Source organism: Cyphomyrmex costatus, unplaced genomic scaffold (genome assembly GCF_001594065.2).
Source record: "Cyphomyrmex costatus isolate MS0001 unplaced genomic scaffold, Ccosl1.0 scaffold302, whole genome shotgun sequence".
Taxonomy (NCBI): domain Eukaryota; kingdom Metazoa; phylum Arthropoda; class Insecta; order Hymenoptera; family Formicidae; genus Cyphomyrmex; species Cyphomyrmex costatus.
In genome coordinates, this window is record NW_017277148.1 from 2,172,582 (window position 1) to 2,199,678 (window position 27,097).

General features: G+C 36.4%; 3 protein-coding genes across 3 annotated transcripts in view; all 3 read right to left on the reverse strand.

The window, feature by feature from the left end:
- The window catches only part of LOC108775659 (putative uncharacterized protein DDB_G0291608), a 146,128-nt gene extending 133,219 nt beyond the window's left edge, over window positions 1–12,909 (reverse strand). The window contains exon 1 of the mRNA XM_018542091.1: window positions 12,554–12,909. Coding sequence (XP_018397593.1) covers window positions 12,554–12,582 — 29 coding nt within the window. The 5' untranslated portion in view covers window positions 12,583–12,909. The remainder of the gene's footprint in view (window positions 1–12,553) is intronic.
- Window positions 12,910–13,415: 506 nt separating this feature from the next.
- Window positions 13,416–20,910, reverse strand: LOC108775611 (uncharacterized). Its single transcript, XM_018542028.1, has 3 exons — window positions 20,891–20,910; window positions 19,525–19,692; window positions 13,416–13,633 (listed from the first exon to the last, which is right to left on the reverse strand). The coding sequence occupies exons 1-3, from the start codon at window positions 20,908–20,910 to the stop codon at window positions 13,489–13,491; spliced, it is 333 nt and encodes a 110-aa protein (XP_018397530.1). The 3' UTR covers window positions 13,416–13,488.
- Window positions 20,911–25,628: 4,718 nt separating this feature from the next.
- LOC108775622 (ankyrin repeat domain-containing protein 39) overlaps window positions 25,629–27,097 on the reverse strand; it is a 14,524-nt gene continuing 13,055 nt past the window's right edge. Inside the window, exon 3 of the mRNA XM_018542042.1 lies at window positions 25,629–26,187. Coding sequence (XP_018397544.1) covers window positions 25,697–26,187 — 491 coding nt within the window. The 3' untranslated portion in view covers window positions 25,629–25,696. The remainder of the gene's footprint in view (window positions 26,188–27,097) is intronic.

The following is a 27,097-nucleotide window of genomic DNA, read 5'->3' on the forward strand; positions in this document are numbered from 1 at the left end:
ATTCACGTAAGTGCTTTAACTAATCGATTCTAAGCTTAAAATAAAAGCCACATGCATGTGTAACAAGAATACGCAAAGAGAACAATTTTGTTGAGGTATCTAAAAATTTAGCTAGATACGAATTTAAAAATAATTCTGTTAGACTGGCAAAATAATTGCGTAGAACGGCTCGAACTGGTTCTTAGAATGTCGCTCGAATTTCCTATATAATTATTTTGATGGTCCGACAAAAAATTATTATCAGATCTGTATCATGTCTTTAGATACTTCAGTAAAACCTTTCTTTCCATGTAATCAATCTATTCAGTCGCCGTATCGAGAAGCCAAAAGAATGATCTCGTAGCGAACTTGCTTACAATATCAGGAAGCTGGTTGCAGTTGGCTCTTTTTTCTTTTTTTTTTTTTTTGTATTCTAAGTGACTTGAGTCGCCGCTACGGCAAGCGTCTCTGGTAACAAAACCGGTGGTAGAGATCGGTTGGAGTGCAAAAGGCGGTCTCTCACAAACACGTGCGCTGACGCAAAAATGCAGCTCCCGCGCGGGCTGCTGTTGCTGCTGCATTCATTTGCAACGCACACCTCGTCCGTGCCACTCTCTTTCTCTTTCTCGCGCCAATCCGCCGCACCGGTGACTCAGAATCGTTGAATTCAAACTTCTGCCGTGTGCACATTCTGCACTGCCCCGAGCACCAATACACTCACACACGTCTTTGACCGACCGACACGACGCGACGCGACTTGTTTCACGCGCGACCGAATATGCAAGAACGCGAGCGCGTTCTAGTTATGAAGAAATGTTACAAATATTCGACTAACGAGCGGATAAACAACACCATAGAGACACTGACCTACAATTTCCGCTATCTCATTCGAACGATAAACGTTTGATGGGTTTGACAAGTGTTAAGACCGTAATTATAGTCTTTACTTCTCAAGTCATCTCAAAAGTTATATATCGAATGAGATACCGACATTGAATTGAGAAGCTATCGCAGTAGTCGCATTTTTACTAAAACGTGAACATAACCTAAGATTATTTAATTAAAGATTCACGGTATGATTACTCAAGAAACCTGAAGCTCTTAAAGTGTTATGCACATTACAAATAATAAATTAAATTGTAAAATACCCGTAATACATTGAATATATTTATGAAATATATATTTAAAATTATATTCTATGACACAACGTAATTACATAATAAGTAATGAAAATATCTTATCTCGGTTTGAGCTGGATTTTAATGTTTAAATAATATTTTGGTGTGAATACACAAACTAAATTAACAAATAATTAAATAAGATTGATATTAATAAGCAATCTAAACAGCTGTGAATGATTTATTACGAATTTATTATAAAATAATAAAATTACTCCAAATATAAATTAACGAAATAAAATTATATCGATAAATGCTAAAAATCATCTGCATGACTTTTCGCATTATATACCTTTATATACATAATTAAAATTCCTGTCTCATTATATCTGTATATCAGATTGAAACTAAGTATATACATGAAATGTATTTTTATTTCGCAAATATGTACAATGTACAAATATCTTACTTCGTCCGTTTGCTGTAAACACCATATACAGAAAATTAAATACTATAAAAATAAAAGTATTAGTATTTTGTATGTTACAGCATTACCCTCTATTTTTTTTCCTTTTTCTTTATTTTCTACTAAGTAATAAACCCAAAAAAATTTACTCAATTGCACGCTGAATACTTTTTATTAATACAACTAAACATACAGCGTTATAAATATGTATATCATGTGTTCATTTTATTCATGGTATTTCCAATATTTTCTGAAAAATTCTTGCCTACGAAGTGTTTGGTAAAAAATGCAGATGATATGCAACGTCGTTTTTACACAAATAAAAACAATGTTTCTTTTATCGAAATTATTTTTTACCGAGCTTACTCTATAAAGTATAATATTTTCCTATCTATTCCCTCTTGACATGTATATTTGTGAGTTTATATTATAAATTTCAAGCAACTCGTGTAATCATATACCGATATAATGAGTTCTGTTTTATGAGCTTGATGTACGCGCGAGTGTCTATTTGCATTCTCGTATGCATAATAAATCAACGGATGACTGTTCGATTAAATATTAGTACTAATCTGTCGTAGCCACTCTATTTTGAGGATAAATCTAAGCGGTTTATTTGTAAGATTTTAATGCTATTAACTTGAATTTTTAATTATTATATGTTTAATTATTTTTATATAATTATATATTTTGCACATATAAATATATACATAAATATTTTCTAAAACTATTAGAGTAAATCTCATTCATGACATCTCATTCTCTCGAAGATTGAAAATTGAGCTACTCTTGAAGATTGAAAATTGAGCCACTCTCAAAAGATTGAAAATTGAGCCACTCTTTTTCAAGACTGGCTTAATTTTCGCTCTTCAGAATGAGATTCCAGTTAAAAGAATTTAGAGGATATTATCAAAACTTCACAGCTATCGCCTTATATTAAAAAATACCTCTTCACTTACCGACGCAACAGCATTAATCTATAACTAACAAATACATTTCAATGACAATAGCATTTAAGATAACTAATATTTCAAAAAATAATTATAAGATACACTAAATTTTTTATCTCTTTTTTTAAATATTTAATACTTAATTAAATATTAACTAAAAAAATTCTTTATTTAAATACAAATACTTTTAAAAATTTAATATAACTTCCTCTAATTTTTATATATGTAAATAATTCAAAAAATGTTTAACATCTTTAAGATATGTTTTCGAAGTGTTTTAAGATGTAGAGTGATTTTCATTACGTTATAAATATTTAATAAAAAGTTATAAATATATAATAATTTGAATATATATAATTAATATCTTATCTATACAATTAATAATAGCAATTATACTTTTCATTAAATATTTTCAGAAGAAATGTACGACTAGAAATTTGATATGTACAATTAAAAAATTACATAGGTACTGTATGCAAATGATAGTTACTTGTTTCCAATATCTCATAAATTGATAATATCCGCAAATTTATTTTAAGTTCATCATTCAAAATATATATTTCAAATCCTAATAAGTTTATAACTTGAAACAAGATTATTACATTAAAACAAATTCGATAAGCTTAAATAAAGTCGCTCTTCAATAACATTTTAAGACATTCTTATTTCTTATACGAAAAATTCTTGTTTTGAGTACAAAGCAATGAGTTTTTCTAAAATTGTATTATAATAAGTGCTTTAAGATTATTATCAAGAAAATAGTCTTTGTTAAAAATAATCGCTACTTAAAACAAAATACTAAATTAAATAGATAATTTTCTTAACAACAGAATGTTTTTCTGTGCATATTACACGAAATAATGCAAGATGGCGTATAGGAATTCGAACGGTAATTATCGCAGGTAACAAATACGGTTAACAATATATATGAAACAGAAATAATGTAAAAAATTGATTACCCCATAGTTGCCCGATCTCTCTCTCTCTCTCTCTCCCTCTCCCTCCCTCTCTCTCTCTCTCTCTCGCACCTCCGTGGTTGTTCCTTCGCTGTAGCACTCGCACAACACTCACTCGCGCGAACAAGGTTAATTGCAATCGCGCGCCCGCGACACGTCACTCACGGATACGACTATCGTGCGACACTTAGCACGGCACTCCCGACGTTAATCGTACCGCAACAAATGAGTAAAACGCGAGGAAATTCCGCGTTCGCGACGCGACGCCGCGATCTGCTCTAGGTATACGTACAGTCGCGGCGCAAATTAACGCAACGGACGAATTCGAACATGGCGGAGCGACCCGCGGGCAACTTCTCCACGCGCCACCCGCCGCTCCCCTTCCCTCCCGCGCGGCCAATGCCTACGTCTCTAGTTTCCCATTTGATTAACGAACAATACGCTCGCGCGTTTTCGGGAGATGATCATGTCACATTAAGTCGCGAATACACGAACACGTCCAAACCGAACGGAGTGCAAGGTCTTGGAAAACGGTCGTCGCTCCACCGATCGTCGGCGGACGCGCGAGTGAAACTTTACACGAGATAAATTGGATACGCGTCTTATCTAACATCGTAGATACTCGCGAACGCCGGATTCACGCTACACGGTTGACGAATATTCAAATATCAGGTTAATTGCGTATTATACTCTCTAATTAAACGCGTCGTGACGCCGCTTTACACGGAGCCGATCCGTTCCGTGCCCACGACATTTTGCTAATAGCTGAAAAACTATTTCGAAGGGAAGGAACTGCGGCAACTTCACTTCGATGTCTACGCGCGCGACACGAGTTGATTATTATTATTATTGCGCGACAAATTGTTGAATGATGAACGGTCGCGAATCAATCTAACAAATTTTTGCACTTAAAACGAGATGATAGATCTTTTTTATTCCTATACACTAAAATTCTCTTTCTCGCTTTCGCTAAATATTGAGCATATACCAGTTTCACTTCAAGTTCCAAAAATGTGCACTAGTTCAATCACAGAAAACATCGAAATATAAGATCTGTGTGTTGCTTGAAATCTCTAAAAATTTTTACACTTAAAAGAAGATAAATATGTCCGGACATTTTTTTTTTTTTTTTTTGAGCGAAAGAAAGAAAACGAAAATGCTGAGTGCAAAAAGTACAAGCAACGCAAACAGATCTATATATTCGGATGTTGAAGAAAAAGAAAGCGAAGATGCCAGCCAAGTGCAAAAAATGCAGCAAGCTACATCGCGCATAAAATGTGACCAGATATTTCCAGATTCAAAAAAAAATTTTATGTTGGATAGGAGAAAGAATGCGTGTACAGATTTTGATAAAAATATACATTATTAATGGCTGGATAAACGATCGATACAGTGAAATAAAATTATCAGCGCGTGACTTTTTATTATTTAAATTGAAAAAAATTAAAAAAGTTAATACAATATAATAGCAGTTATAAAGATAAATACAACTGGAGCAATTTATTAAAAAATATATATAGTTATTCATATTTTTACGCGTTTGGCGGGACAGCAGAACAATCACTTCGAAAGTGGGACGTCTGGTCACATTAAAACGTGATACATTTCCCATCCGTCTCGCGAAATATACTCGTTAATAAAAACGATCGACATGTCGCAGTTTCCCGTTGTTTCTCTGAAACACTCTCATTCGTAATCGTCACCGTAAATCACTTTGCGATCTCAATCCGAATAATCACATTTCCGGAAAAGAAAAAACGACACGCGAAATACATACATAAGTACACCGACAATCAAATGTCGTTAATTCATAGATCACAACGAAAAGACGATTCGCTTCCTATCGCGAATGGCAAAAATTCGTGCACCAACAAAAGCCACCACCACTCCGACACAATGAAGCAAAAATCACTGAGCACACGTGGAAATAATTCGCGAAAGTTAACTAATCTAATATTGTTGATAATGTAACAATAAATCGCGTTTTGAGAAATGATACCAGCCAACACCACAAAACGTGATGCGCTGCGTAATCGAAAAACAATTATCAAATGTCCAAGTAAGGGCGCGTTCATACCTTGATAGAAAAGCAGAAAGCATAAAAACAGCAGCCAATAGCTGCGTTCGGCAAAGAAAGCAGCTTCTCAACGGTTGTAAAATTCTTCAATATAATTCGTTCTTGCTTTTGATCCCTTATGGATCTAAATGTATAAACCAATCATATGCTGCTACTTTTCTGCTTTCTGCTTTCCTGACAAGATGTGAACGTGCTCTTACAATAGACTTATCGCCGTTGCGAAACAGTTGACATTTTACGAAATAATGTTCACTTTTACACCGAATAGTACCTACGCACTCTAAATTTTGATCACGATGAATAGATTATTATTGCCGCACATAGGGCTCCATTTTGTGGACTCGTCAGCGTCACATAAGTCATTCTTTTCGATTGAGACCAGTTTTCTACCAATGTAGATTAACTGTAATCTCGGTTAACTTACTCATTTTTATCTATTTCTTGCAACTCTAAAAAAAAACGTGATGAGTATAAGTTAAATAAAGATTGAAATTAATCTACATTAATTTTTAGTAAAAAAAAAAAAGCATACGAGAGCAGTTTGGAAGTTTGATATTGATTGAGATTGACATGTTACTTGAGATTGATTAAGTATTTTGCGATTTAATTGACATTACTGAAATTGGAATACGCTTAAATTATAGTATGGCGATTAAAATTAAAAAAAGAAGTGGTTGATTTTAAACATTTCATTTACGCGCAATTAAATATAATATTTGGAACACTAGAGAATTTATATATAATACAATTTCAAATAAATATAATATTTATGAAATATTTATAAAATAGAATAAAATATACATGTATATATTATAATTATATTATTAATTCCAATAAATATAATATTTATTTAAAGAATAAAACCTGTTTTCGTTTTTTTATGGAAGATATATTTATGCAATTTAAGTCAGTATTGATTTTCCAAATTGTTATTCGAGAGAAGTAAAATCGTGTAACACAGATCAAGAATTGTAACATTTAAATAATAAAGAAAAAAAAACACAGATTAAACTATCGCAACAAGGTGCGACGTAATCGCATTTTTCTTTCATTTATTCCCAATCTTATCGCTTTCAAGATATTAAAAATTAAAAACAAATTATATAATAATGAAATTATATCTCTATATACTTTTTCTATTAAAATGAAGATAAACTTTATTTTTTTAATTTTAGATTTAATACGTAAGCGCGATGTGTCCACGTATCACATTCATAAAAAAGATTTATTTCAAATAACAAAGCGCGTTTCGCTGCTTTCTTAACTAATTAGTTAATATAAGAGAATTATTGTTCAGAGCGCAGGAGGATAACAGAAAACAACGTTCTATAATATTCTTCTCTCTTTCTCTCTCTCGTCGTTATAATACTTTAAAAATGTATTCTTAAATTTCAAGTCAGCTTTTTACGTGAATAATCTCGTTCCGCTTCTCAGTTAAACATTTAAGCTATTTGAATTATTTAAACGCTTGATCTCTTCTCAAATCATCTCCGAAGCACGCTTGAGTGATATGCACTTTTTCTTCGAGTCAACTGAGAAACGAGATTTAGAAACTATTAATATACTCTCTCACGAGAATCGAATTATTAAACCGCGATAAACGTAACAATCGGAAAATTTATTGTCAATCGTGTTGCAATCGAGATACTCTGTCTGTGACTGTCTCAACGGCATTTTAATACATTTTTCTACGTTCTGAACTTAGGCATATGTTTGATATTTAATGACGTACGGTCTACTCATCACATAATTCCACCGCATTCGAAATGCACAACATCGATCTTCGTCTTACGCAGTCGCAGATATCCGAAACCTTACTGTCACGTTGCGACAAATTAGAATGTCACGTCATCGATTTGAGGTCTTTACGTTACCAGACGTTCTCCTTTCAACTAATTCCACTTATAAATCGCGAATTAATTGATAACAATGTTTTTAAATTACGATAATAACAATTTCAAATTAGCAATTTTAATAATGAAATTAATAGGCATGACATATTAATTGCATTTGAACGAATATCGTACATGTTCAATGTTTATATTATAAATTATCATTTTATTTGTATAAAAAAATCTGCCTTCCTCTTTAACATTTATGCCATATCATATATGTATGTATCATTAGAAAATCAATACTTCCAACAGTTTCTATTTTACTTTAAATACATATATATATATATCACTAAAAAAAATTTCTGGTTGAAAAGAGATAAATTAGAACTTTTTGGTTAAATTTATTCGAATTCTAACTGAAACAATTGGAATTCTGGTACAATATTTCTGATAAGAATCTACCAAAATTCTTATTTTTAGCAGAATAATAACCAGACTATTTATCCCAGTGTGTACATATATAGCTTCCGCAAATGAGAGCAAAAAGATATGTAAATAAGACTAACCAACACAGAATATTATAGAAATTTTTTTAAACTCACTGATAATACAAATACATTGAAATATGTAAAGTTCTTTTACTCTCCCAGTCAAGTTATTAAATCATCTGACGACCTTTATCCTATGATTTATTACATAACCTTACGAGTTTTCGATATTTATTGTGGATAACAGTGATACGGGGGAATCTAGATCACGTCGACAATCATTTTTAAACATTACAAAAAAGAAAATAAAAAAAGTTCATTGATCGCGGCACAATATACCTGGAAAACACACTCTGTTTTTTACTGCAGAGAGTACGATAACCCTATAGTCTCACCAATACCGTTATGCGAGTCCACATACTGCATCCGATCGCGCGAAATGTGATTCGGAGGAGTGCGTCGTTGCGAATTTTTTTTTTTTTTCATCGTGTGGCTCTCCGCGTATTCGTTCTCTCTCGTTGCTGCATAGTATTTTATGCTCTAGGAGCGGTTTCTATTCGCGCGGGAATATCTCACGGCGCAAAAGTTTATCGATAATTTACACGCCACCACATGTAACGAAGTCTATTGCGGCAATGGAGTATTAAGTAGTCGAGAGCGCCGTGTAGACTTGTATACGCGCCCTGGCAAAACGAGAGACGCCACGGGCGCTTGAGTTATCAGCGTCATTTCCATAACGTGCGAATTATTGCGAGATTTTATTGGCGAAAAATGCGAACACGACAGAGGCGCGATGTTAGATATTACGGACGGAATTATGAAAGGCTCTCGTAAGATGGTAATTATTGCGCGCGCGCATTCAATTGGTTCGCCCATCATTCCGTTTTACTCTCGCTAAAAAAAATCAAGGACACCTCACCAAACCAGTACGATTCCCGCGTTATCTCGGCTCTTTCTCTATACTTCTCACGGTTGGCAAACGTGTCGACGAGATCAATTTTACCGTGGTTCAACGTGCCGTTTCATTTTATTCGAACATTGAAGTGCCCGATTAACATTCTCTTCTGGATTCTCATTTAAAAAAAAAAAAAAGTAAAACTTTTAACGAACGAAATCAAGCCCGAACGAAGCCAAAACTAGTGTAAAGAGATACAAAAAGCATATAAATTTATTAAAATAATAACGAAAGAATCAGTGTCTCGATAAGTCCAATTAATTTCTTATTTTCCGCAAGGTAATCACCCTACGTGTACATAATAACATCCCACGCTACATTCACCAATCCCGGCTGTGCATCGCTCTCTTCCCTGTTATCCGTGGACCCGCGAAAAATCGACCGAACCTGCCCGTTATTAGCGATAGTTGGGATCGAGAGAACCACCGAAGAATAGTTGGCGGTCGCTTGATTGCAGCGGTAACGGATACTTAGACGTCTACGAGGGAGGGGCCGGTCGCGTCGCACAGGGATACGAGGGAGGTATACATCTAGCCCAGGTACAGACAAAGGGGCAGACCCGGCGGAGAAAGGAAGGGGAGTAGATTCGGCGGAAACCGTGCGGAAGGCGCCTGAAGAGGATCCCGAGAGCATCCCCTCCACCCACCCCTCTCGACGAAGAGAAGAATGAGCAGTCGGCAGGAGCGGGGCTGCGGCGCTCTCAAAGGACTCTCCTACTCGCTTTCTGCTAAAACCTAAATATAACAGCCAGTCAAGTGCAGTTCCTTTCCTCGATCGCGCGTCCCCCCGCGCCATATTGGGCGCGCACGTGGAGACGCGACAGGTCGACGCATGTCGGGACACCATGTGTACCTGGATAATGCCGAAAGTAAAAGTATCGGAAGCCAAAGTATTCGTACTTCGGTATTGTCTCTGATGCCACATGGAAAAATCAACGATTTGATGGAGTATATAAAAATTTAGCTGGATAAATAAAAAATGTCAGAACTTTTTGTAATAACGTTGTTATAAACATTCTATACACAATTATTTTGATGAAATCCAACAAAATTATTTTCAGATCTGTATTTAGTTAAATTCTTAGATACTCTTCTAAAGGCAAAAACCTTTCCGTGACTTAAGAAAGTTGCGAGCAAAGATATTATTTCGTTGAAATTTCTTAATTCATCATTATCTTACAAATAAATATAAAGATTATAAAGAAAAAGTTAAATAGATACGTGAATACATACAATATGATGATCATCTTTCTGCATTCTCCCAAATATTTCATTAATTAATATTTTTAATCAATTGTATAAAATTATTATCAAATAAATTCATTAATTTATTCCTTTATTTCCGTGATGGAAATATATTTTGTTTTTTTAGGTGGAAACAAATATAAATTGTTTTTCATATATAGAAAAACAAATATAAATTGCTCTGAAGTGAATTATTCGACAGTAGAGTAATATTTCTCGCATTTTGGAGAACAGAGAACATGACCTACTTTTCGTTATTCAAATGCTGACGTAATTTCTCCCGATTTATAATAAATGTTACCTAGTTCTCGTTTTCTCTCCCGAATCGACGTACGGTCAAGCGCAACGATTGAACCGTAACGACGCATGCGTCGTGATTCTCAAAATTGCGAGGCGATAGCGTGACGTCATCGGTATCTCTGACGTAGTTTCAGCATGATATTAAACTCGTCGACCGGGTCAGGACATTACCTCAAATATCTAAAAACATCCTAATAACTTGCAGCCGAACAATGGCACTCTATCTATCATGGAAAACTTGATTCCCTTCCCACTGATTTTTATTCTGATTTATATGCTTGACATGTCGAATGACAGATATATTGATACTCCGATTCGGAAACACGTATAGCCTTGGTCAAAAATATTAGACATCTATATTTTTTTAATTTATCTGGAATTCTTTTATCCGCATTATTATCTGTTGGTTACCGGCATTATGCATAAGTTTAAGGGTTCTTGAAATTTATAGCAAGTGCTATAAATCAATCTTTGAGCTAAAATTTTAAATAATGATTAATAAGGTACCTAATATTTTTAGCTAAGACAGTATTTTAAATCAGATTTTCGAAGAAACAGAAACTGATCGAAAGTCGAAACATTTGATATAAAAACAAGAACCTTGCATATATTTGAAACATCTCTTTGTTAAAAAAGAATCTGTGTTCGAATAAAACAACTGCTACATTATCTTATGTTGGAAATATAATTTTTCAAGATTTTCTGTATCTAGAAATAAATAGAAATCCATACGAATTTTCCTCATAAAGATTTATATGACATATAAAAATAACATCTTTTGCCATAATTTTTCTGAACGAGTGAAATATTATTTAGAAGAATGATTATTATCTCGAAAGTTTTATTTTTGACACTTGGGTATAAAATTCTTCTATCGAGTATTTAATATAATACCGCACGTTCGATGGCGGAGGTCTGAATCTTCTATGCGAGTGATTAAACCCAATTATATCTAATTTGCATACTTTTATCTTCAATTAGGAACATATTTAACATATAAATAGAGCAATTTGTCTGATACTTTCGATTTGACATTCTATACTCAACGTGTCCATACTCAACCATATTGAGAACTAGGACGTATACCATATATGTATAATAATTTTAGTTACATATAAAAATCATTTTAAAAAATTGATTTATTCGCTCCTGAATCAATCAAATCTACACAGAGCTGAATATTATACATAATTAAATCGGTCAATTTGAAAACGTTATAAGTCCGATAACTGAAATTATTCAATGAGACGATAATATAGTCATTTTATACAGTACAGACCAAAAACTGCTGTATCAAAAATCATTTTTTCTTTAGTTAAGATTATTTTTCTAATTAACTTGTATCTTCCTGCACAAAAGAACGATTTTGTTATCTAAAAATTTCGTTAGATACAGATTTGAAAATAATTTTATTGGACCATCAAAATATAGAGAGCACTTTATAACAATGCTGTAGCAATTAACATTCTAGCCCTAACATTCTAGTAACCAATTTGAGTGTGATTATATCGCTTATAACTTAATCCCGATAATGGAGTAAATATTGTTCAGTTCTAAATATCTCCTACATAATTACTTTAATAATCCAATCCAAACAAAATTATTTTTAAATTTAGCTAAATTTTTAGATACTTCACTGAAGAATATTTCACTGAAAAAAAACTGATTGAAAAAAATGAATGAACCAGCAGTAGATTCTGATCAATCTCAGAATTCTTCTTATCTCAACTAGAATTTAATAGATTCGATCAGATAATTCTGATTTGTCCATTTTAAATCGAAATTTCTCAATTAATACAACTAGACTCTTTCCAGTGCAGCAAAATCGTTCTTTTCGTGTGCAAAGTATCACGCTTTAACATCCATTTTATCGAATTTTCCACCAATTTCGTCAAAGCTACTATTCATATTTTTGAAACATGTATTGTTTTCAAACGATTTAATATCTAGAACGTAACATTCCGCTACAGGTGTTGTACAAACTTACTTATCGTTTCTGCGCTAAAAAAAAAAAACTGGGCGATCTACACTTTCGCAAATACATCCCGTTAACTGTCTCGTTTCCCGAAAATTATGACCTGCCCCATTGTTTCCAAAGTGACCGATTTAATTCTGTTGGGACGCCACATAGATTCACGCGACAAATGATAATTGTGACCAAGATAAATGGATCTGAGAGACTCACCCTGCATTTTCAGTGGCAGCAATGGACATGTGCCTCCTCTCATCGAGGGTGGGCGCGGCGTCGAATTGCCGGGGGAGATCCGTGGTAATGAATTGAAAGTCACGCTTGCACGAGAGACGTTCTCCTCTCTCTCTCTCTCTCTCTCTTTCTTTCCCTCCTTTCTTCTCTTCCTTCTTATGGGACACCACCCTCGCGCACCAACAGAACTTGTCACCACTACACCGTCGATATCACCACCAAGCGACAACAGGGTCGTTAACCACCACGCGCGACACCAGTATCACAGAAATCAACACGCTCTCTCCGTCGCGATTCAGATACAAAGAAGAGAAGGGAAAGAAACCCCGACGGGAAAGAATAACCGCGAATCCGTTCGAATCTACCTTTTCCCACGGCTTTTGGTCCATATACCTACACACACGTATACGGTTGCGTTCCCGTTCTCGAATACTTTCGGGGGAACGAAGTTAACGTGTACACGCGCGTGGATATCGTTCTCGCGATTAATCGTCGATTAGCCGACCGAGCTCGACGGGGACATCCGATGATGAGTTGGAAACTGCATCGTCGTCCTTCCGCCGACGATTTTCAGACGTCTTCTCGACGACATTCGATACCCAAAGCCCGTGCCGCGCACTGTCGACCACGTTCTTTCTCTCTGACGCACACGGCAGGTGCAGACGAGGTACCTCACACACGAATTGGATCACGACAGAGTTTCACGAGCACCGTCGGTCCCGGCTTGAACGATGGCGTGATCGACGAACACAACGTGATCTCTCTATCGAGACGCGTACACAACACGTCGTCAGGGTGGGCCCATAGCACGAGCGATGGGAGTGTCTCTTCCTCGAAGCCGGGCCCTCCTCCGCGATTCCTTCCTTCCTTCTCTCAGATTACTTTCGATTTTTTTTCGAGTCCGCCGAGTTGTTGTTTCAAGCTCTTCCTGCTCGGCGAAAGCCCGAATTGGCCAAGTTTTTCGCTTCCGCCGCCGTGGAATCCTGTTGATCTTTCCAAACTTCCTCGCAATCCACCAAGTTCAAGGACTTTTTTGTGCTGATCTCGATGAGCAAATCGATCCTGGAAATGACAACAGTAAACGCCAGGTGAGCGAGAGAGTGACAATCGTGTGAGTGCGAACGGAAAGGAAGAAAGAGTATCGTGCTATAAAATGAGTCCACGTAACGCGTTAATGAGCGGAACGAATAAAAAAATTGCGTCGTGTATTACGTCGAACGCATTATGCGATGCGTTCGACGCGTTTTGCATTCGGTGACAAGCTCGTAATACGCATCGTCGTTTCTAGCTTATCTGTGAGGTAATCGGCGGAATCATTAGCGAACAAACGGTTACCGATATCCTGCTGGAATAATATAAAAACAGCAGTTATACTATTTACACACAGAAATAGATTCGCATATTTCTCATAAACATACATCATTGAAAGTATCGTGTTACCATATCATTATTCCTTATCTCATTCCTCTGACTATCACGGCCGATTATTTTAATTGTTATAACTATATAGTTATTTTTATAGCACATTATATTTATTTTCTGCATAAAAATTAATTTATGTTCTGTATAAAAAAAAAAAAAGATAAAACGTAGAATGTACATTTAATTTAATCGTACACAGTAAAAAATATTTTCTATTTGTGTTAAACATGTTGTTAAAATTTTATATTTAATTTTTAACGCTCCCAAATATTAATTCAACGTGTGATTATGTTACGAATATTTTGTGATAAATTGACATTTAAAATTCATTAGTGTGTTAAAATAACACAATTTATGAATAAATAACGCATGTAACTAATGTACTTAAAAGGCAAAATCAATAACATAAATAGATAAAAGATGAATGTACGTTGATTTAAGAAATGTATGTTAATTTAACAAATTATAAATATTAATTTTATTTAAAAAATGTTTCTATTTTCAAATGGTGTCAAAATATTGCATTATTAATATTAATTTTATACAACTTTCTAACATATTCATAAATCACGTTCGTAAAATTGACACAAGATGGACGTCGTTTGAGACACATGAAATGTTATGTTAAATTTGACTAAAAAAACTTTTCCAATTGTGTAAAATGTATCATTATCGAAGTAAAATAGTAATATAATTATAAAATTTCAAGGAAATTATACAATAATTAAGGAACTAAATACGTAAGAAATAAATTTTGTATCTCTCAGAAATCACTAGATATTTTCTTTCACAGCATGTGTAGATGTGAAAAAAGACAACAAACGTAATGTTCAGCCTTCCAGAACAATGTTACCATTGTAACGCCTTACGAGATAACACAACTTGCGATTATTACTCGAGAATTGTGCGTATTACGATAGAAATATTTAATAATTTTTGGTACATAAAAAAAATTTCTCTCATTCAAAGCTAAAAATTATAATTTTATTTATCATATCGAGATGAAATCTGCGAAATGTTTAACAAGGAAAAATACTGCAATATTAAATTACTTAATTTTAATCATTTATTACGAGATAAAAATTACACTTGATCGTGTAATTTACACATGCTCACTATTACTACATATAGATATCGTTTAATCGCACACATTATTATAGTTGGAATCTTCCGACCAGTTATTATTTTTTTCCGAACAGCTATGACGTGTCTCTGTACATGGTACGAAATCGCGCCTTCGGTGAAACCGCGAGGACGCTCGCTTGCGTTTTTCCCCCGTTTTCGGCGAGGCAAAGCGAGCGAGAAGGTTAAACGTATCCGCAACTAATGGCAGGTTTCGAAATATCGAGCCTCTCCGCAACGCAACCAACTGTCGTTCCCGTCGTCGCGGCCACGGTGTAACCTCGCGCATCACATGGCGTCGCGCACGACGAGAGGCACTGCCATTAATACAATAGCCCCGGTGCGTGCATGCGCGGCGCATGTCCACACGGCCCATTCTCTCGCTTCCGAAACATATGTAGACCGTGGGCGCGTTTAGGAAAACTCGGGGAGATCGATATCGTCGTCGGCCGTCGCGTCGACGACGACGCTCCGTCGCGAATTTGCGCAATTTATCGTCGAGGGGTCTACGGGGTGTCCGGAACTCCGCGACCAATTCCAACGTCAGGCCCTTCAATGGAAAATAATAATAAAAAAGAAAAGTAATAACCTAAGAAAAAATTCGCGATCATTTATTTTTTATTTTTCATATTAAAAATGTAAAACTTTTTTTCAATTTTTATTAGGAACTGTAGAATTATCGTACAATACTTTCTATCAAAGTTGCTATTATAAAACTGTTGTCTTTTTTTTTAATTAATAAAACATCTTGTCAATTTTACAAACATCAATCAAGCTTTCTCTTAGTCGTTTCAATAAAAAAATCGTTTTGCGTATCGACATTTTTTATATGTTATCCTTATATGGAAAAAATGGTTTTGTTAAAATATCTGAAAATTTAAGTAGATATACAGATCGCAAAATAATTTTGTTGGACCATTAAATTATATATGTATAGTTAAGAAACGCATGTCAAGAGCAATGATGCAAAAAATTTTGATATTATTAAACAGCCAACTTAAGTGTTCTGTATAATTATTTGATAATTCAACAGAATTATCTTCGAATCTATATCCGAGCTAAATTTTAAGATACTTCAGCAAAACTGTCCTTTCCGAGTACGTCTTCTAAAAATGTTACCGGAATTAGATCCACTTGTCATTGAATTATACATTCCTTTCCTATGTCGGTTTAAATTAAGGTCAAAGTAGGACGTCACTTCCTGCTATCAGACTTTTCTTTTAAAACGACATTAATCCAACGTATTAAAACGTCGTATACGATGCGTGAAATATTTTTCTCACTATCCGCGGATATATTAAGTGACTCATCGTGCAGCGATTCTGCACCACTACAGATGTGGTAGCGAAAAATCACGCACACATAGTCAGTCGCACCATGTGAATTTAGAAGCCGCGATATAGCGATTGGCCTGCATTTTTTTTTTTTTCAACACATACTTGAATTACGCCTCGATGTCGAATTCGCATTTGAAATACGCCGAATGTAATTAATTCCGAAATCATGTTGCATCGAGTTAAAGAGAGCGTCGTCAATTATAATTTTCACATATTCTCCACAACAAACGTAACGCTCGTTTTAAGGTTTTACGTTTTAAGGTGCTCACGTCACGCGAAAAACAGCCTAACTGCAAAGTGCAACCGTCGTTTTTTACCCGAAAACCGCATCGCGTTATTCGCAAAAGGTGGTTTCCACGGAAATAATGTGACTGCATTGTATTATACAATGTGTTACATGGAAACATTGGAACATATCCGTTTCAAAGTCTCCATTCTTTTCTCATTAAATTATTAAAAACCGTACCGTGACCGAAATATTTCGTCGTAATAAATATGTAAGCGCAGATAAATTGAATTTTAAGAATGTATCTGGCACACAATATCTCCTTCCATAAAGGAGAGAAGATTTCTATATAGACAACAGGCTATTTTGCAACGCCTGCAATTATTATTTCATGGCAAGCGAATACAATTTACAATAGCAAGAAAAAGAATTGAGATAAGATCCTCTGAAATCGGTTTCAATTATAGAAAATGCCGATAAGAAATATGAGATTGGGAGAAAGAAAGAGAAAGAAACATACGGCCCTGTCGACTTAGGTCGTAACGTTTACGACACGTCAGCATTATGAGGTTAGCACTTCAAGTGGTACTATTTAAATAACCCCGCCGCTGCTCCCATGTTACGCAATTTAAAGGGTCTCGAAGGAAAAACTCGTAACTTTGTCGGCTTGTTAAGTAAAGACTAAACAGAGATTAGAAAGTTGTGAATAAAGCTGTATTCCTTTTCCTTGTATTACTGTTACACCGCTACTTTCCTTAAGTTCTCTCTCTATCTTCTTGAATGTGTGTGACATTAAATATGTTAAATATATTATTAACAATTTCAATTTTCACAATTTGATAATCGTATAATTTGTCCTCCAAAAATTACAAATTTTAAATTACATATAACTGTACATTGTTGTTATCTGTAAAACATTATCTTCAATTTTGGAAAGAAAATATATCGTATAATTGGAACAAAAATTTTGATAATAAAAAATCTTTCCATAAACTTTTTAATATATAATTTTCAAATGTTAAATTATAAAATTAATATATTTTATTGGAAAAATATACAGAAAAAAAGAAAAACTAATGTGACTTATTTGAAACTAAATTTTTTGTATAATTAACATAATATAGTATCATACGTTGCCAAAGATAAAAATATCAATGGTATACTAAGGCACAAATATTGGCTTTCCTTCTGGATTTGGCCAAAATGGCCAATTTCACTAGTATAGTTTCATAAAAAACAAGGACGACGTTTCGTAGTCTTCTTTTAAAAAATGAAAGGTTTTGCGTAACCACGGCGATTCTCAGGAGCCCTGTACGAGCCGTAGTCCTCGAAACACACATAAAAATATCGGCCTGTAGAGGTAGGCCTATACAATTTGGTGTATACAATGCGAGTACATTGTAACTCCTTCTTCGAATAGTGGCTTAGGCGATGCGATCGCGTGACATGCCCTTAGGGCGACCGTGGGCTTTCTCGAGCTCATTAGACCGAGAAAAAATTTAACACAGAAACGAGAGAATCCACGAGATCGAAAATTAGACGGACCCCGCGTTCGTTCGTAGAAAATGTGCCACTGCCATTGTCCAAAATTTTTATCCTCCCATTATTGTTATTCGGCCCTTGGGGGCGAGCGTGTGAGAGAAGTGGAAAGAGAGACATGTTTGTTCCTTTCAAAAATGTATTCGCCGCGCCATAAAGTAATCAATCGTTCGCTATCGCGGTTGGGCTTCCCCCCTCCTCCTCTTCCTCCGAGATAATGGACGTATCCGTGTAAATGAGTCCGAATAGCTCATCGTTGCGAAACAAAATTGTGGAATTTACTCTGAAAGAAGCATTGGGTTACTAATGGCATGTTTAGTCGGAAGAAAAACGCGAAAGCTCGGCATGTTTCAAGAGGGACGAGAGTTATTTAACACTGAAGATTATGTTCAATGTGTTAGATGTGTGATTCCTGTACAATGCACGTTTAGTAGCGACTAGAAAGACGTAAGGCCAAGAGAAATGAAACGTCTTCTTTCGAGGTTCATACACGCGTCGGGAAGAGATTGATACTATAATTTAATAATCTGTCAATAATAATACATTAAAATTACTACAGAAATTCTTATAGAGAGAATATCAAATTTACATGAAACATCTGCTTATTTAGCAACAAATAAAAAGGTATTTTGAAGAGTATAATCAATGTGTTAAACTAAAAATTAAAATCAATATGTGGACAATGCACATTTCAGCAGCAAACCTAGAAAGATATAAGGAATTACAAATGTTTCCTCTTGGAGTTTATGTTGAAAAGAAACTGATATAATTATAATTTGATTATCAATAAAATAGCACAATTACTATTGAATACTACAGAAATTCTGGAGACACGAATGTCAAGAGTCAAGTTTGCAAAAAAAAAAAGAAAAAAAATACCTGTTTACCAAGAGATAAATGTCCAATATCGAAATTTGTTGTTTCAAGTATAAATGAGGGTGTGCCCGATAGTATCGAAAGTTTCCTAAACCCTGCACTGGTCAAAAAGAATCATTTCGCTCCAAACGTCAGGCCGGTATCTTTCTTTTCAAATTAAGAAACACGAGGGTCTGTCCCTTTTCCTTTTCGGCAACACCATTCTACACTGGAGCAGCCGTGACAAAACACGGGCGTTTACACGCCGTACGACCATTGACACCTCGAAAAAAAAGAAAAGAGGACACACATAAACATTGGGAAAACATTGTGGAAACTGTCACCGAAAGAAAACAGACCCGCTGTGCCGCACGAGACTCCGATCACTCGGAGATCGAGAGAAGAAAAATGTAAAAAAAGAAAAAAAAGAAGATAGAAGACACGCGTCTTACCTCGTCCCCGCAGACGGTCTCTCACTCTTTCTCGCAGGTAGACACAGACCGTGGTGCGGTGCGGTGCGGTGCGGTGCGGCGACGCACAATCGAAAGCGCGATGGTGAACGCCGCGCGAGAGCGCGCCACGGACGCGGCGGCGCGCACAGCGGAGCGCGACGAACTTGACTCTCAGCGGAGCAGCGGACCGTCCGACGAGCGAATAAAAACGGAACGTAGAAACCCGGCCGCTGCTTTCTTGCGGCGTCGCGCGCGATCCGGCGCGCCGCCGTGCATTATAAAGCGGACTGGTAATTCCGCTCTCGGGTGTTACTCTCGCGCAACACCCCCGCGGAGAGAGAGAGAAACGAGGTTTCAACGTTTTCGCGAACGCGGACGACACAACACGCGGGGAGACGACTGACTGACTGACTGACCGACGACCGACTTATCCGCGGAACAACGACGATTCCATTCTCGTTTCGCGCTGCCGTCGGCGAGTTTGAGGTCGAGGCTGTATATCTTCTCCTCTCTCGCTCCTTCTTCACCGTTTCCTCTTCCTTTCTTTCGCAAGAGAGGGCCCCGAAGTCTGGAGCGCCGCTCCAAAAAAAACGTAGCACGGGGGACGGACGGCGGAAACGACGCGCGCACAGCCGCGAGAGCCAGCTGCGAGAGAAATATCTGAGAAATACACGGCGACGTGTCTGCTTCTCTCTCTCTTCCTTTCCTCTTCCTCCTCCTCTTCTATCGTCGTTCTTTCCGCAGAAAAACACAGTGGGGCGCCACGGGATGCGGTTGATACGCGTCCGCCTTATCTCCTTTATATTCCGCTTCGCACGTGTGTCGGAAACGCGCGTGCCAGCGCAACGTTGCTGCGCGATGCAATGATGACAATAATAATAATAATAACGACGACGACGACGACGCGACGCGACGCGAATACGACGTCGTACGAGGCGCCGCGTCGCGCTCGAGCCTTCCAGAAGGGTCTATCTGGTCGCGGGGTAGCTGTGTCTCGCGACCGGCGGCCTCGTCGTCGCTCTTCTCATCCTCCGCAGCGGCGTGTACCTCCTTCTCGCCGCGCTGGCGGGCCCCGCTGTTGCTGGACAGGACACGCAAGTACGTCGCGGCGGCGGCGGAACGTCCCGCCGCGCGCCCGCCTCGTCCCCCGCCCCGCCCTCCTCGCCCTTTCCCCCGTCGACTCCGCGCTCACGGCGAGAGCGCATATATGTGTGCGTGTGCTTCTTTCTCTCCTCCTCCTCTCTCTCTCTCTCTTCCGTCCTTATCTATCGCGCTCTCGCTCGCCCTTCTCCCCGCGACGACGGTTTCTCGCGATCTTACCAGCAGCGCGCGGTCTATCCTTCCTCCGTTTCGCTCTATCTCTCACCGTTTGCACGCAACAGACATCCCCGCGCGTTCTCTCTCCCTCCCTCTTTCACGTCTCCGCGCCGCGTTATTGCGTATAACGAAGCGCCGCGGATGTGTGTATGTGTGTTATGCGAACAGGAACGCAGAAGGAGATGGAGACGTAGCGTGCAGCGGTGACGACGACGATGATGACTATGATGACGGCGGGCAACGACGGACGGAGAGCGCGCGCGCGCGCGCTGTCCGCTCAGGGTTTTTCGCGTTGGTGAAGTTGGGCGCGCGCGTGTATGTGCCTCTCTCTCTCTCTGTGTGTATACTTCTCGATTATAGCGCGACCCGACGTCGTACGTGACGTCACAGCAGCGCGACGACGTTACATCGCCGCTCGCTCTCCAGCCGAATTGTCACTCGCGCCGCGAGATCGCGACGACGGGAAAAAGGCCCGAGCTCTCGCCGAACGAAACGGAGCGAAACGGGCGTGGACGTAAACGCGAAGGAGACTCTACAGCCAGCGGCGGCGGCGGCGGCGACGGCGACGACGATGATGACGACGAGCGGCGCCGCGCGCGAGAGCAAGAGAGAAAAAGAGAGCGGCCGATATTTTGTCACTGACGCGACCGACTGTCCCGTAAATCGTGTCGTGGGTACACCGCACTATATTTGATCGCCACGGGTTTCACGCGAAAATGATGGACGACGTCGTGTGGTCGACGACGAAAACGGGCGCGAGCGACGCCACGCTTTTGCTTGGCGGCACGCGCGAACGAACCCGCGGTTGATATCACTCGTGAAACGACTGACGACTCCCCGTCGTGCAACGACTGGCGCGGCCGCACCACGAACGACCATTCGGAGAGTAGAGGAGGGGGAGAGAGTGGTAGCGCCGCTAGGGGGCAGCGCTGTTTTTATCGCGAGTCGTGAGAGACTCCACCGCCGCCGCTCCTTCGGGGCTCCGGCGGCCACCGCATCGAGAACACCCGGAGACAGCCGAGCGTCGCCGAAGCGCCACGAAGCCGCTTCAATATCAAGTGCACGACCCTATGCGGCCGCATGTCCGTTCGTCGCGCGCGCAGACGGACGGATGGTCGCGTGTATATGTCGTACTCTTTCACGTGAACGTCGCATCGCTTCGCGTTGTCGTCCGCGAATTTTTTGGCACGTTCAATTGTTATACTCGAACAACAGAAGATCGAAACACAAGAATTATAAGATATTATTATCTATAAAATGTCTTAGTTTTGCAGGAGTCGTCTACTAAAACTTTTATAGAAGTCTGATACTAATCTGATCAATTTAATAGTGAAAGATAGCGATTGATTAATTATTTTAAGTATTAAAGATTAAACTGTTTAGTGCTTTCGCTCCAAATAAATAATTACTGTCTTGCAGTAATAAATTGGCTGGTATTATATACCGGAGTGTCCCTTGGGAAATTGAAACCAATCAGCTGTTATCTTTAAACGCATATAGAGAATAAGGCAAAATGAAGTATTTTTTTAGTAGAAAGTATGTGAGTTTTATTTGTATGTAAAGTGAAGACGATTGAAAATATTTGTCAAAACAAAACAAAGAGCATACAGCGCTAGTTATAATGAGCGAATGTCCTTTATTCAAAATAAGCGTTAATTTTGTCTAGACATTTCGGTCTCTCTCTCTCTCTCTCTCTCTCTCTCTCTCTATTTTAGACCATCATCAGTAAGAATCATTACAATAAAAAATATTCCAAAGTCATACAATCATCGCAAGAGTACATTTACGTAATCCGCCGTCCTCGTATTTTTTATATAATAAAATATTATTGCACACTTGTTCCTTTTGTTGATCGAAATTGGCGATCCTTTTGTAGAATTGTTTAAAACCGTTTTTTTACGTCAATTGCTTCTAACATTTGTCAATTTAATGGATCTTTTTATATATCGTGAATATTCTATTTCCTTGTTTGCACAGAATTTCCAGAAGCTGTGATAACATGATTAGAATCCTCTGTTAAATGCAGCAATTGGCAGACTTTATGTATTTTATTTTTATGTTTTATTTTTTGTGGATCGTATGTGAAAGATCTTAACCAAAATCAAATAAAATATTTGTATTTAATTAAATGTTTATAAAAATATTAAATATCGTCAATCTCTTATTAATTTTTATATATGGCATATATTTTCAAAATGCTAAATTTTTAATGATATACTATATTTCAGAAATTAAAAAAAAACCTTGTTTAATTTTTCGTCAAAAGAAAATTAATTTCTTTAAATAAGATTAACAATATTTTTTTTTATAAATATTTAAGTGACACAAGTATTTCTAATCATCTTCAGTTTATATTAATGTCAAATAGTCTCTACTAAATTTTTTTTCTTGTTCCTAATATGATTTATAAAACTGTATTGTATATATATATATATATACAATACAGTTTCAACAAATAACAATGGGATACTCTGTAAATTTCTGTTAAAAAAATGTCTTATAAGACATCTTTTTTAACTCAACTTCTTGTACAATTCATTTTTCTTCTTTTCCTCCCAACGTTAGAATAAGAAAAAAATTAATCGTGCAAGAAATTCAGCTAAAAAAAAAAACAAGTCTTTTACATCTTAATTTTAGTGTTGTCTGTAATTCGGTAAATTATCAGGTTTGTTGAAATGTTAAGCCCGATCTACAATTGCGTAAACGTAGTTGTAAGTGGTGTAGTTATAAGAATTGACCAATGACAGTCGAATATTCTCCTCGTATTCAACTGTAATTAGTCAATTCTTACAATTACAACTACGTTTACGCAATTGTAGATCGGGCTTTAGAGGAAGATAACTAATGAGAATCTAATGATCTTTCGCAAGTTCGAAATAGCTGTTACATTATTATGAAAAAAGTAACATTTTTCCTTTTTGAAAATATTTTATTAATATTATATTTTTAATATATACGCTATTAATATAATTCTTATTACACTAACATTTGAAAATTACTTCACACAAGTTTTCCATCTTACTTCTTGAGCATCGAGAAGCCTTTTTCCACAGAAGACTTTATTATTGTATCTATCCGACATATATTATAGAGATTCATTTTTTGTTTATTTATAAGAGCGTGTAACAACAAGTTTTAATACAATTATAGATACTTTTATAATATTTTTATTTCTCTCCAATTCAACACACCAATTAAAAAATAACAATTACATTGTTGAATGTAAAGTTATAACATTGTTGTTATGTTATATTTAGTTGATGCATCTATTGAGTCGTTTTTATTTAACGAAACAATCTCACAAAGAACGCAAAATACTAAATTCTGATTTTAATGAAACCCTTATAAGTTTTATTGATGAATTTAGAAAATATCAATTAGAAAAAAATGATTTTAAGGGGTGAAATCATTTTTATTTTTTTTTAAATTATATTTCAAAAACTATTCAAGATATTTAAAAATGTTGTGTACAAAATTTTTACAATAAAAATACCTCTATTTATTCACATAAATATTTGTAAGAAATATTTTCCAAAATTATATTCAATAGGGGAGAATGTCCTAAATCAGACCGTGTTCCAAATCGAACCTTTTTAAATTAAATAAATACGCAGATTTGCGTGCTATTTATAATGTAAAGTCCTTATAAGACACCGAACATGTGACAGCAGTTTGGCAGAGTACTCTGTCATAACGTTCATAGAATAGACGCAAATATATATTTTTGGCTATCATGCAAAAATTTTTTTAAAAAAGAAAATCCTTGTAAGAGAGAGTCAATGATTTAAGATAATTAAAGAGTGTAGAATTCAAAAATATCAAGAGTTTCGTGATTACTTTTGCGGTTTATTGTAAATTTGTTCCAATAGTTCGAAAGGACCCGTGTTCATATCGAACCTCTCTTTGGATGTTCAAATCGGACCTGTACAAAAATCACTGAAAAGACAAGTAAGCCAGTTAATTCATCGAAGAAAGAAGGTTCGCCACAACCTGGTTATAGTACTGGTGATCGACCGACCAGATCTGGTCTAAGGAACACTAATGCCCATTTCCACCAATGCAGATTAACTTTAATCTCGGTTCAATTTACTCTTTATCTTTTTCTAATTCTAAAAATTAAAAAAAGATGAACAGTAAGTTAAACCGAGATTAAAGTTAATCTGCATTGGTGGAAACAGGCATAAATCAATAAAATATCATGTGTCATCAGACTCAGATTGGAATTTTTTATTGATTTTAATTCTAATAATATAAACTGTATTTTTATCTTTGAGTCTTAAATTGCTCGTTTTTACTTAATATTAACAAAAATTAATTAAAATATTTTAAAATTCTATCTAAAAGTTCATAAAAATCGGACCGGAAAATGCATTTTTACATTTTTTATTATAGTTCGACATAGGTAAGAAATATGTTAAAATGGTCTGAAACAAAAATGAAGAAAATTAAATGATCTTTCGAACGGCACCATTGGTTTTACGATCGGACTTTATTTACGCCTTATAGAGAACAAAACTGCAACTAGGTCCGATTTAGACCACTCTCCCCTATAATTTAAAAAAATTAATCTGGATAAATATAAAACTAACTTTATAAAACTTTATATAAAATTTTCTATCTTAAATACTTTTCGAAGTATAACGAAAAAAAGTTAAAAACCATTATAATTATATAATACAAAAAGTTATTTCACTTCTTTCTTAAACCGTTTTCCGCTCTGATATTTTCTAAATCTTCTATCTACGTACCTACATATATAAAGTTTTATTAAAATTAGACCTTGGCGCTTCACGAGATTTCTTTATAAAAGAGAAATGCATACTTGCAATTCCACACATTTTTCATCCTCATCTTATTATTCCTGACTGCGATAAAACAATCTCTCTATTATTTTTATTTTTTCATCATCGCTCTGCGTGATTTTCCAATTTTCAAACACGTCATCGACAGTTTGCCCGTATTTATCTTTGATAGTGCGATCGGTGATCCGCAACAATGACTGAAGGATTTCGATGCCCTCAGCGGAGCCGGCTATCGTCGGAATCGCCCGATGTAAAGCTGTCCTACCGTCTACATCTGTCAGATTGGGATCTGCTTTGTAGGTAAGCAGCAGCTTGAGGATTTTAACATGGCCCATGCTGGCCGCGCGATGCAAAGGCGTCGCTCTCAAGCTGCGGGTGCACGCGTTCACATTCGCACCGTGCTGCAGCAAAATCTTGCACGTGTTGTAATGCCCACTCCGCGTTGCGTAATGCAACGCTGTGTAGCCGGCGGTCGTGTCCGGCGTATCGACGAAGACGCCCTTCTGCAGTAGCTTAAGGACACGATCCTCGTCACCATCTAGCGCTGAAAAAAACGCACGAAAAACTAGTACAAGAACGCAAAAAAAAAAGAAGCTAAACTCCTGAAAATGTCAAAAATATAAACTCGTGCAAAACTGGTCCTCTTATTGTCAGACTGCAACATCATTCTTGATGAGTCATATTCTGAGAATCAAAAATTGTAGAAAAAATTATTGGAAGCTATACAAAAATAATGATATATAAAGTACTATACATAGTTTATAATAATTTATTACTATTATGATTAATAGTAATCTATTAATCATAATAAATAGTAATAAATTATTATAAATTATGCGAAAGGATAATAGTTTTAATATTATATGTATATAAAATCATTATTTTTACAATGTAAAAGCAATAATAAAGTTCTAGTCGTTATTTATAAATTTTGTATTATTGTAATAAATAATTTTTTTTATTAACACATTTTAAAAAATTATAGATACTGTTTATAAATCCTAACTTGTCTTACGTCGAACTGTACACGTCTTCGTAACAGATTTTATAAGTCGTTCAGAAATCAGTTTTTATTTTTTGTTTTATATTATATTTTGTATATTAAGCAATCACCTTTTAAGCTTATAAAATAATGAGAATAAAGTCAATTGAATTCCAAATTCGTTACAAGATTGAAGCGCACAGTCGAAACTGAACGTATGATCTAGGGTCGACGACTATCTACATATCCGGATATCCGAGATAGAGATAAATTCGAAATATTCAATTGAACCGGATATCCAGATCTTTCGGATCCGAAATTTAACTGAATACGGATTTCGAATCTTTCGACATCTTTTTTTGTACATTATATCTCACTGCAGCTACGTCCATTGTAGTCAGCTACTAGCACTATGTATATCATATATGTATATCAAAAGAGAGAGAGAGAGGGAGAGAGGGAGGGGGGGAGG

Coding starts and splice junctions, on each gene's coding strand:
- LOC108775611 (XM_018542028.1), bottom strand. CDS start 20,910: ATGTCTGTTGCGTGCAAACG. Junction 19,693..20,890: donor ATGTCTGTTGCGTGCAAACG/GTGAGAGATAGA, acceptor CTCCGCTGAGAG/TCAAGTTCGTCGCGCTCCGC. Junction 13,634..19,524: donor AGACCGTCTGCGGGGACGAG/GTAAGACGCGTG, acceptor TGTCATTTCCAG/GATCGATTTGCTCATCGAGA.